The sequence below is a fragment of the Notolabrus celidotus genome, chromosome 1 (assembly GCF_009762535.1).
Source record: "Notolabrus celidotus isolate fNotCel1 chromosome 1, fNotCel1.pri, whole genome shotgun sequence".
In the NCBI taxonomy this organism is placed as follows: domain Eukaryota; kingdom Metazoa; phylum Chordata; class Actinopteri; order Labriformes; family Labridae; genus Notolabrus; species Notolabrus celidotus.
This window is the reverse complement of record NC_048272.1, coordinates 7,284,837-7,295,762: the sequence shown is the minus strand read 5'-3', so window position 1 is coordinate 7,295,762 and position 10,926 is coordinate 7,284,837. Positions and strand designations below refer to the sequence as shown.

Genomic DNA, 10,926 nt, shown 5'->3' with positions numbered 1-10,926 from the left:
GGAGGCCATGATCTTTGGGCTCTTGGACTACACTGCATTTAAAACAGACAGAGTCCATTCAAGGTGAAGTGGAAAACTGGCCTGTGTCTGATGAATGTAAATTTGACATTGCTATTGGAAATCATGGACGCAGCATCATCTGCTACATAGATAAGAGGGGACCACCTGACTTGTAATCAGCATACACTTCAAAAGCCAGCATCCATGATGGTAGACCAAGTAGCCATGACATGGGTAGCTTACACATCTGGGGAGTCACAATTATTGCTGAAAAATATAAACAGGTTTTGGAGGAACATATGCTGCCATCCCGACGATGCTTTTTTTTTTCAGGGAAAACCTTGCATAGTTCAGCAAAACAATGCCAAACCACATTCTGCACACATTACACCAGCATGTCTCTGTTTTAGAAGGGTCTAAGTGCTAAACTGGCCCACCTGGAGACTCAACTTGTCACCCCATTAAAAACATGGGAGCCCAGTTAGTTAGAAATTCTACATCAGGTAAGAGAGAGACATTTTCACTTTCAATACTCCAGTCCACAGTTCCTAAATGTTCAGTGTTGTTTAAAGAAGAGGTGATATTACACAATGGTAATCATAGCAGTCTTGTTGACACGTGTTTCTGGCATATATTTGTCAAAAAACAAAACAATTCTTCAGTTTCAACATGGCATGTAGTCTATAAACTATTTTATTTTGAAAATAAAAAAATAAATAAAATAAAATGTATTTTATTATCTGCAAACAATCCAAATCTTTTATCAACACTTTACTCTGCGTCCCAGCTTTTTTGGAATTGGGTTTTTATAGGTGCATTTTGACCAAGAGTTCCAGGGTCTTTTAGTCCCCAGAACTAAAAGGTTCCTGTGCCCCCATTGTTGTCTGCGTTTCGACCGCGGGCTCAAGTCCCAGGTGGTGCAAATCAGGTCAGTGATGTATGGGAAAAAAAATATTTATGTGTAATATTTTGAAATCTTAATAAAACACTAAACTAGTATGCATTCCCAGGAACTCCCTCTGTTTCAACAACTGTGTAAACTCCACAAACACTGTTACATTCAACCGAAAGTCCCAGGACCTTTGAAAAGTACTACCCCAAAAGCAAGGGCTTTTCAGGGGGGAGATTATCTATCCCTGAACTAAATTTAGACCCTGGTTCCTCCAGTCAAAACGCACATAGTTCAGGAGTAAAGTCCCTAGTTCCAGGGTAAAGTTTCTGCGGTCGAAAAACGCCTAATGATACTATATTATTTTGGCTTGAAAATATGCAAAACAAACATATTAGTAAATATTTTATTGTGAAGCACACATCTTTAAAAGTATCCTACACTTCTGTTTAAATGTTGAAAACAAAACAGAATATTGAAATAACTTGATGGAAATGTGACAAGGGCTACTTTCAGCCAAAAAATGAGATTTTCATAGTAAAACATTTTGCTTTAAATTCAGTTGCAGTAAGATTAACATGAACTAATAAAAAGGGAATGAATCTCACAATGTGGTTTTAGAGCTTCCACACTTCCCATGCCTTTAAGTTCGGACTCAAACTTCATGTTTAGACAAAAATACAGAAATTCAAGATCTGCATATCAATGACAATTTCATCAGCTGGAGAAGATTGTTATATGATCATAAGCTCCATTTTATGTGTGAAACAAACATGCATACATATACACAGAGACTGTGATAGAGGAGACATGGAGGCCTTTATTGTTCAACTATGTTTTATAGTACAGTGCCACATCTCTCACCCACCTTGCCCCCCCCCCACACATTAGTCAACAACTTTGAACCACCACCGTGCACACATGACACAAACACATACACACACACTCACACTAGTATCAATGTAAACATTGCAGGTTTAAAGAGTGATACAAAAAGCAAGGTAGTCTTCAACTGATCCTTTTACTGGGTCTGTTCTTAGGGGGTTCTCTCTCTCAAAAGTTCAGAGGAGAGACAGAAAAACAGAAATCTTGTTTGGTTGATTACCTTTTGCGGAAGAACAAGAAATAAAACTGTTCTCTTTAACCACTGCAGTCACTAACTCACACGCACGCACACACACAGACACACGCACACACGTTCAGTATTCTCATTCAACCAAATGTTTTTTATCAAAGTGTAGTTAAAGTGTTGTATTTTGAAAGCTTGCAGTAGGCAGAAGGGAGAATAGTGAATTTCTGAAGTGAAACATCTAACATTGATTATGTTCTTTTCCCATAATCCTCTGTATGGGAAAAAGGCCTTGTGTGTCAAGTCCCTCGTGAGGTCACAGGGTGGAGCGTCCGTCTTCTCGATCCTGCCTGGTGCTGCATTACCTTTTAGCACGAACAAAGTACAAGGCGTTGGTTTTTGGGTAATACTTCACATTCTGTTTTTTGTCCATTAGGCCCCCAAAGATGATAAGCTCTCCTCGGCCCTGTACCACTGTGTGAAGGCTGGTCTCTGGTGGCCCTGTAACTGCAGCAGGGGTCCCGTTCCCATAAACTCTCCAGGAAACCACCCCTGCAGATTTGGCCCGGGACACGTCCAGCACGTACATCTGCATGGGCTTGCAGTTGAGAGACTGGTACAGAGGTTTCCCTACGTTCAGGCTCTGAGGCGGGTGATGGCCAAGACGCCGTGCAATAGGTGGTATAGCATGTCCATCAGCTCCTGCTGCCTGTGGAGGGCTGGAGGATGATGGAGGGGTGCTAGGAGGACCTGCTCCTCCTCCACTGCTCCCTCCTCCATGAGAAGCCCCCTGTGTCTGAAGGGAAGATGATGAAGACGACGATGGTAATGATGGGGGAGATTTGTTTTTCACTGCCTCTAGACCTCGCCGCAAGGCAGCAGGGGACACTGCTCCTGGGGGCGTACATGGAGAGCCTGAAGGAGGAGTATGCAGGCCGTTAGTGCTGGGCACCTCAGGGGGGTGAGCAGCAGAAGGGGGAGACTCCCAACCATAGTCTGTGGAGGCAGGCAGGTGAGGGCGGGAGGGAGGAGACGCAGCCTGGGCCGGGCTGGTCCTGGGGGAAGGGGATGATCCGTTTAATAAAGGAGGAAGCGGAGGAAGAGGAGGGCTGTCAGGGCCTTGAGAAGGAGACTGCTGTTGAGATGAAGATGGACTTCCATCTCTGGCACTTCCTCTGGCTGAGGGCCGAGGTCTCAGTGTGCCCCACCGACCGTTAACACATGGAGCCTCTTCAACGGCTCCCAAGACGACACCGGCAGCCCCACTCCGAACAGGAGACTGGGAGCGCAAGGAAGGCGGTTCAGGGCCCAGAGGGGCGGGTGTGGCACTTATGGGGGAGGGCCGAGAGTTAAGACTTGGGCTGAGTGGTGCACGGCCAGACGGAGCCTGGGAAAAAACCACCACACACTGTCCCACCTTGAGATAGAAGAAAAAGTTAAGACATTGGTCACCAGGACACACATAGACATGCCAAATAAGACAAACACGTACTCTGCAAGCTGGGTGACACCACAGCTCTGGGGCCCCATGGTCTTCATTTTCAACCTGCAGCTGCTGCCACCTCCAAGGGGGTGAATCCATGTGGAGGAGCCAGGCATCTTTTAGGAGCTTTAACACACAAGATAACATGGTCATTTTAACTATCATTGTAGTCAGATAGAATATTTGGACAGATACAATTTTGCATAACGATGTGTAGAATGAATATAACACAGGAAAGAACTTACTGCATTAGGGCCACCACAGCCTCCCAGGATCAGCAGCGTCTGATCGTCAATCACAATCTAACATGGAAAGTAAGCAAAAAGGCTGTTTTAAAAAATAATAATAATACATTTCTGGCTTACAGTCATCAAGTGCTTGGAGACTAGGAATCTTTGAAACCACTACTATATCATCACACTTTTTTGGACCTAGTGATACATTGTTATTATGTTAAATCATTTCTGTGAATGTAGAGGAGATGCAATGGATGTTTTTTTCCTGCTTGAATGTTGAAGTGTTCTTACTTGTGACTGGCCTCCACGTGGGTGAGGTGATGGACCCGATATGGGTGGTTTGGACCAGGACCACTGCTCCAGATCCAGAACCCAGACTTCATTACTCCTGTTAAGAACCATCAGAGGAGATGACATGTTGAGTTGGGACAGCTAAAGATAATATTCACTAAACACAGTTAATAGTTAAAATTCTAAATCTAAAGCTGAAACAAGTTTAACATTTTTGCATCCATATCAATGGTGGACTGTTGACTCCTTTGACGTGCATATGACCAATGTGCATTTGATTTTTAAAAATAATTATAGAACATCCACTGTGAAATGTTTGCTTCAGACATGTTTCTGATTTCAAGTACATTGTTACCCATCTTAAGTACATAAAAGTTAATGTGTACTGAGCTGCAGGCAGTTAACCTTTATCCCCCTTACTCTTGTAATCTTTGCAGTACATTCAACGTGCAAAAGTTACATATGAACCATGGTAAAGTATTAAGTGGGTGTTACATATTCGTACATTTGACGTGCTCCTAGTGATCCCCCAAACACCACCATGGTGTTTCCAATCACAGAGGAAGAGTGCCCAGCCATAGGAGGAGGTCCATGTGTGGTTACTATACAATTCCACCTGAGACAACAGAAGGAAAAAATAATGAAACACAGAAATGGAGGAAAGCTTCCCCAAGTTTCACACTTTCATAAACTAATAGTGATTCAGCATCTCTCACCAGTTCTTTGAAGGAGAGTAGGTGTGGATTTCATCAAAAAACCTTTCTGGTTGGTGCAGTGGATATGGGCTGGGGCGAGTCCATCCCCCAAACAACACCAACAGATCTTTGTGCATTACGAGAGTCGCTCCAGCTTTAGGAGACGGATAAGAGCCTGTACAAGAAAAGAGAATACAAATATGTAATTAAAATTGAAGCTTTATAGGGTAATGCATAAATAAGTTATCTGTTAAAAAAAATGCTCAAAAATGTCAAAGCTGAGTAACCAATTTTCTTCCTTTCTGTGATAGGAAGTGAAGTTTATTTTGGTAACTGACAATTGGTAGTACAAAAGAACCCATTTCCAACTGTCACTGGTGGGATTCCTCCAAAGTTTTTGGGAAAAACTTAATGTTTTAAGATCAGTCATGGAAATATGAGGCAGATTAATCAATCATAGAAATAATCAGTGGTTGCAGCCATTCAAAAAAACATGAAAATATGCTTTACCATACAGTCAGAACAATGCTCTTGGCACATGTGATATGTGATATACAACCCCAACTAACTAAAGAAGTTGGGATGCTGTGTAAAATGTTGTTCAAAACAGAATTTGATGGTTTACTAATCATTTGAACCATACTGCATGGTTCGTGTCTGACATAAGTAAGCATCGTCAACAGTCTTTACTAAATTCAAAATGATTTAAACTTGTATCAAATGATGAACAAGTAAGAGTTAATAATCAATTCAGTGTGGTTATTATTCTTATAAACAGAATGACATGAATCCTGGAAGATTTCAAGAAAATTGATCATGACGTCAGATAGACACTGCAGTTGTCACGGTGAAATCTTTTCTTTTTTTTTTTAAGTTATATTTTTGGCTTTTTTGCCTTTATATTATAGGACAGCTGAAGAGAGACAGGAAATGCGGGGAGTAGAGAGAGGGGATGACATGCAGGAAATGGTCGACCGGCCGGGAATCGAACCCACGACCCCTGCGACAAGGACTGTGGCCACTGTACGCTTAGATCGCTAGGCCACCAGCGCCCCATGTGAAATCTTTTACAATCTTATCTTAGATTAAAAGTGCTGATCCTTTCATTTTACTCTTCTGTTTAAATTACTCTATATCATACTCTCTTTATTTCTGTTTCCCTGTCAACCCCTGTGTCCATTCAAAATTCACCGCTTTGTTATTGTCAATGATTGCACTAAAGTTAATTTAAACAAAGTTGGCAGACAGAGACAGAGTTGTACACTTTTACAACAAGTTTTTCCCTTTATATCAAGGCTTTCAGTAATTGAACATATCCACAGGATCAGCAAATGAGTGAAAAAGAACATACTGGAGAGGAGCAGTGAGTATAAAACAGTCTCACTTCCTATTGATGGTATTTTTATCCTGTTGCATGTCACTCTTTACACTGGTGTTCTGTTGAATAGTGTTTCCTATCTAGATGTGCTACTAGGAGGCTCTGCTAATGCGTAGAGCCAGAATCTTGGGCGCTTGTCACCAGTGGGGATGTTATGTGATAGAGGATATCAGTCTATCTAGGAACGCTTCTATAAAATGTTAATGAAGGATTTTGTAATAGAGTATCAAAACATGCTCCTATTACTCTGACAATGCAAATGGGGTGTGATATAAAGTGACTCTGTACTGGGAGCATTATTGGATAGGGGATAATGGTGTACTGATATACTGTAATCCTGAAATCTGAAATATAAATTTCATGCTGATCCTTACCTGAGGCCAAAGGGCGGATCCACTCCTTGCTGTTAAGGTCAAGTCTCCATAGATCATTGAAGGCAGCATTGCAGCTACTCTGAGTGCAGCCCCCAAACACATACATAGACTGGTTTGAGTCATAGTAACATGCACCTGCAACCAAACAAATTAAAAATGAAGCACAACTTAATGGTAGATTTTAACTTTTAGGGATATTTGTGAAGTACAGTTTTTAACATGTTTTATAATCAAAAAGAACAAGAGTAATATCACAGTATGCTCATAAACACTGCACTGACAATTATATCCTAATCTGCAAAAAACATTTTCCGAAAAGCTCTAGATTTACTCACACAACAACATAAATATTACATCAAAAAAGTTTTGATTATAAATCAACATAGGAATATGCTCAGAGGCAATAGTCCTCTCATTTCAGATAATGTTTCAACCACTTGAAACTGGACATGTACACAATGCAATATTTATCACTGTTTTGTTATAGCTAAAAAAAAAACACATCATAGATTATTTATTTTCAAATTGTATAGCTGGTGATAAAAGATTTGCTTCAACTTGAAACTTCCATAACAATGTTTTGCGTCCAAGACTAAATCTATTTTAATTGTTGATGAAATACATCAGACCACAATGATGGATTAAGTGTTGAATGTCACACTCTTCGTGAATCACTACTCTTGTCTACTCCACACTGGACTCAAAGTCTGACACACAGCTCAAACTGCATTTAAACATGTTGCCGTATTTAGTACATGAACTGCAGTTTCGTGGTTTTGAACAATTAGTAAGCAAATTGTAACACTTTTCATAATTTTACACAACTGAAGCAACATATACTGACTGTGTGAGAAGCGCTGAGTGATGGGTGTTCCTGGATATGGGTATGTTCGACTTTCCCACTGGATGTTTCCCTCCTGCACAGCTCTCAAGAAACCATGGTAGCACTGATAGGCAACACCTAGTTTGGACGAAATATAAGTAAACTACTGGAACACATTAAAACTCCTAAGGAAATTGATTTCAAACAGTATTAGGCAAGGCAAGGCAAGTTTATTTATAAAGCACCATTCAAACAAAGAGCAATTCAAAGTGCTTTACAGAGTCAATAACAAAAAACAGAACAGTAACAATCAACAAAAACATACAGCAAACACTTTTTACATTAAAATTTGATATGCAGCCAGTTATGTTTGATCTACTCTCTCTCTCTCTGTACTTATGTACTTATGTACAGAGAGAGATTCTGTGTCCCGCCGGACACAGAATCACAACTGGTCTTGTCCAGGGATGCACCGATCCGATCCTGGTATCTGATATCGGCTCGATTGGACTCAAAAAGCTAGATCGGATATCGGTGACAAGGGGCCGATATATAGTGCCGATCCATATGGCAGATCTATTAATCTCAGTTCTATGCTTTTCTGTGTTTACAATAGCCATGTGCGTCTCCTATGTCATCAGCGTCTTTATAAAATGTGCTGCTGATTAATATTGTCACCATATCAGGCATGGAGAAGGGAAACAGTAAGGGCAAAGCTGGGTAGAGTAATAATGTGTTCGATGATTTTAATCCCAAACACAGGTACATTGTACTTCAGCGGAAAGCACTATGGAAACACTATGTTGACATTTTTTTTATTTTCTCATTTGATGCAGTTTTTTATATACAGAATATTTAATTCCTCTTATCCACTGCCGAGGTTTACAGTTGATTTGTAATATCTGTTGGTTATGTAGATTAACTCCTAAAACTGCTGATACACATTTATAATCTCTTGAATAATGTCAGTAAAAATGTTCATTTTATTTTTGTTTACAAAGTCAGAAAAGCCTGAAGTTGCCAAAAGATGATTATATCCTCTCATTGAGGAATAGAGATTGTTAAATCAATACCAGGATCGGATCGGCTAGTATCGGTATTGGCAGATACCAAAGCCCAGGTATCGATATCGGTATCGGGACCTAAAAAGTGGGATCGGTGCATCCCTAGTCTTGTCTCAACCGAAATGAACCTTTAATTATCGATTCATCTCAGAACTTCTTCCCAAGGATAAAGACTCACACATCGTATTACTTATTAAACTTTACTCTCCAGTGTCTGAAATAACATTTCACCACTTTGCTCAGAACATACTAGCAAATCATCTCCATTGTGACAAGTTCATCATGTTTTTCACAGAATGATGTAGCAAAAAAAAGCCCATACCTTTGATGAGGCGATACCATTGCTTACAAACAAGCGCAGCAGTTTTGTGCTCCTGGTAAGGTGAGAGAAAGGAGAGAATATATTCCAGAACTTCCTCTGGCAACTCCACCATTGTTCTCCCTTCACCTTTGGCACCACTGTCCATATTCCCTTCTTGTTGGCAGGACCCCATCTTTGCGTCTATGTCCTCTGTTATCCCAGCAGGCTCTGTACTGTCGTCCTCTGTATCCATGGCAACAAAGCATCCATCTTCATTGTCAGGGGAGTGGGACATTATTGTCTGATGAGACATGGGAAGAAGTGCTATTAATATCTGCTCTGATGTTATAATGATGTTCAGGAGCATGTGTACCATCAGCTATAATTAGCTGCAATAAGGCAGCAGCTAAAATTAGCCATGGTTACTGGTAGACTTATCTATTTGTCGTCTGCAATATATTTTCTTATTAGAAATATAACAAATAAAAGAGCATGTAACAAAACAAGAGGAGAGCTTGTCCCACCAAAGAAACTCAATGACAATGTGGAAACCTGCAATAACAGTAGGGTTGTATTGTATAGCGCTATAGCACCAATTATAAGTGTAACATCCATTGTCTGTGGTGCCCTTTCTTTGACTTAGGTGTTGGCCCCTCCACTCACCACGTCCCTGTTGTATCATTAAGCATATCTTGGTCAATGAAATGCCGGATTGCTAATGCTAATCACCCCTTGAAGCTAAGGAACCAAGAAAAAACAGAACACGGGTTTTGTGTCATATGATCACACGATGACCGACTTCTGCCACATACGGCTACCTTACTGACAACCCAGCGTTTAATAGCAACGTGCTTCTTCATGTCTGTTTCTTGAAGAATAAAAGCTAGCACCGGCTAACGCTACCAACATGATCACAGGCAGCCCAGCTAGCCTTAGCTAACACTCATCATGAGCCTTCAGCTAGCGGCACAGAACCAGCCATAACGTGTTCTCTTTCAAATCCCTCTGCTTGACAAAGGAGGAAACCATTCACGTCTTGTGTATCTACATGTCACGGCATCCTCCACAGACAACAGTCCCAGCTAATGTTACATCCTATAACAGCTAGCTGACATCTTCAGTCTACTGCTGATAATCTTTGCTAACGTTAGCTTGAGCACAGCCTGTGTGCAGTAATTAACTGGCGCTAGCTCCTCCATGGTCAGATACCTATCCACACAACTTGTGTCAAATTCGCTCATAAACAGTTGCAGTTTAAGTAATACCGTTTTTTTGGACGTGGTTTTACGGTAAATGTGTATTTTTCCTTTCCTTCCCCCCGGTATCAGCTCCGGAGGTATCTCTGCAGCCTCCAAACAGTCGCCATCTTCGCTCTGAGAACAGCGTCCTCCGCAGCACAGCGACGCTGTAGCAGCCGCTGACTGTCTGTGGTACAAGGGTGGGTCCTCTGCTCCAAACACTGCGCCCCCCAGCCGCTGACTGTAAGCAGTGGTGGACAAAGTACACAGCTTCATGACTTAAGTCAAAGTATAGATACTCCAAGTCAAATATTACTCCAATACAAGTGAAAGTTGCTCTGTCAGATTATTACTTGAGTTAAAGTACTGAAGTGCTCACTTTTAAAAATACTTATGTATTCAAAGTACTTCTTAAAAAATCTCAAAACATTGTATTTTCAAAATACATAAATGCAATCAAGAATACAGAGAAGTACATTTGGTTACATCATGTTTTATTTAGAAACCATTACTTGAAATCTCTAAAAACTATACCATGGAATAAAAACAGACACTAAGTTACTCCAAGCACAGACAACTTAGTTTTAAATGTTTATCTGGAATGAAACAAATGTTGCGTAGCTCAACACACTTTCTCAGGTTGGACTGTGAATTATGAATGTTTGGGCAGAGTGGGAAACAGGGAGAACATTTCAAATGATATGTGTCATTCTTCATTTCAAAAACCTCTAACACAGGATGGAGATATGGCCATGGGTGCTCAGGTGGAGAATTATAGCCACCATTACCACCTCTAAATGAACTGCCTGATCTGAGGGAAATTTGCTGTGTTTGCTCCACGTTCAACCGTGGAGACGCACGATATACAGGTATGGCTAAACCACTGAGACAAACAGAACTACACAAACACTTTTTACTGTCTTACAGATTTCAGAAAAGAGAAGGAAATTCACGAGTTGACTTCAAAGCAAAAGTAGTGAGTAACTAGAGCATTGATAGAAATGTAGTGGAGTAAAAAGTACAATAATTGTCTTCTGAATGTAGTGGAGTAAAAGTAATAAGTTCCCCAAAAAATAATTCTCAAG

General features: G+C 40.7%; 1 protein-coding gene across 1 annotated transcript; it reads right to left on the bottom strand.

The window, feature by feature from the left end:
• Nucleotides 1-1,689: 1,689 nt before the first annotated feature.
• On the bottom strand, nucleotides 1,690-10,076 carry fbxo42 (F-box protein 42). Its single transcript, XM_034686079.1, has 10 exons — nucleotides 9,869-10,076; nucleotides 8,625-8,904; nucleotides 7,260-7,376; nucleotides 6,416-6,550; nucleotides 4,685-4,838; nucleotides 4,474-4,584; nucleotides 3,969-4,065; nucleotides 3,687-3,743; nucleotides 3,451-3,567; nucleotides 1,690-3,375 (listed from the first exon to the last, which is right to left on the bottom strand). The coding sequence occupies exons 2-10, from the start codon at nucleotides 8,896-8,898 to the stop codon at nucleotides 2,320-2,322; spliced, it is 2,118 nt and encodes a 705-aa protein (XP_034541970.1). The 5' UTR covers nucleotides 8,899-8,904; nucleotides 9,869-10,076; the 3' UTR covers nucleotides 1,690-2,319.
• Nucleotides 10,077-10,926: the final 850 nt, after the last annotated feature.

Bases quoted from the DNA above. Each gene is read 5' to 3' on its own strand.
- fbxo42 (XM_034686079.1), bottom strand. From the start codon at position 8,898: ATGTCCCACTCCCCTGACAATGAAGATGGATGCTTTGTTGCCATGGAT. The intron at 4,839-6,415 runs GTAAGGATCAGC...TTTCTTGTACAG, and splicing joins GATCCGCCCTTTGGCCTCAG to GCTCTTATCCGTCTCCTAAA. The intron at 3,376-3,450 runs GTACGTGTTTGT...TTCTATCTCAAG, and splicing joins GGTGTCACCCAGCTTGCAGA to GTGGGACAGTGTGTGGTGGT.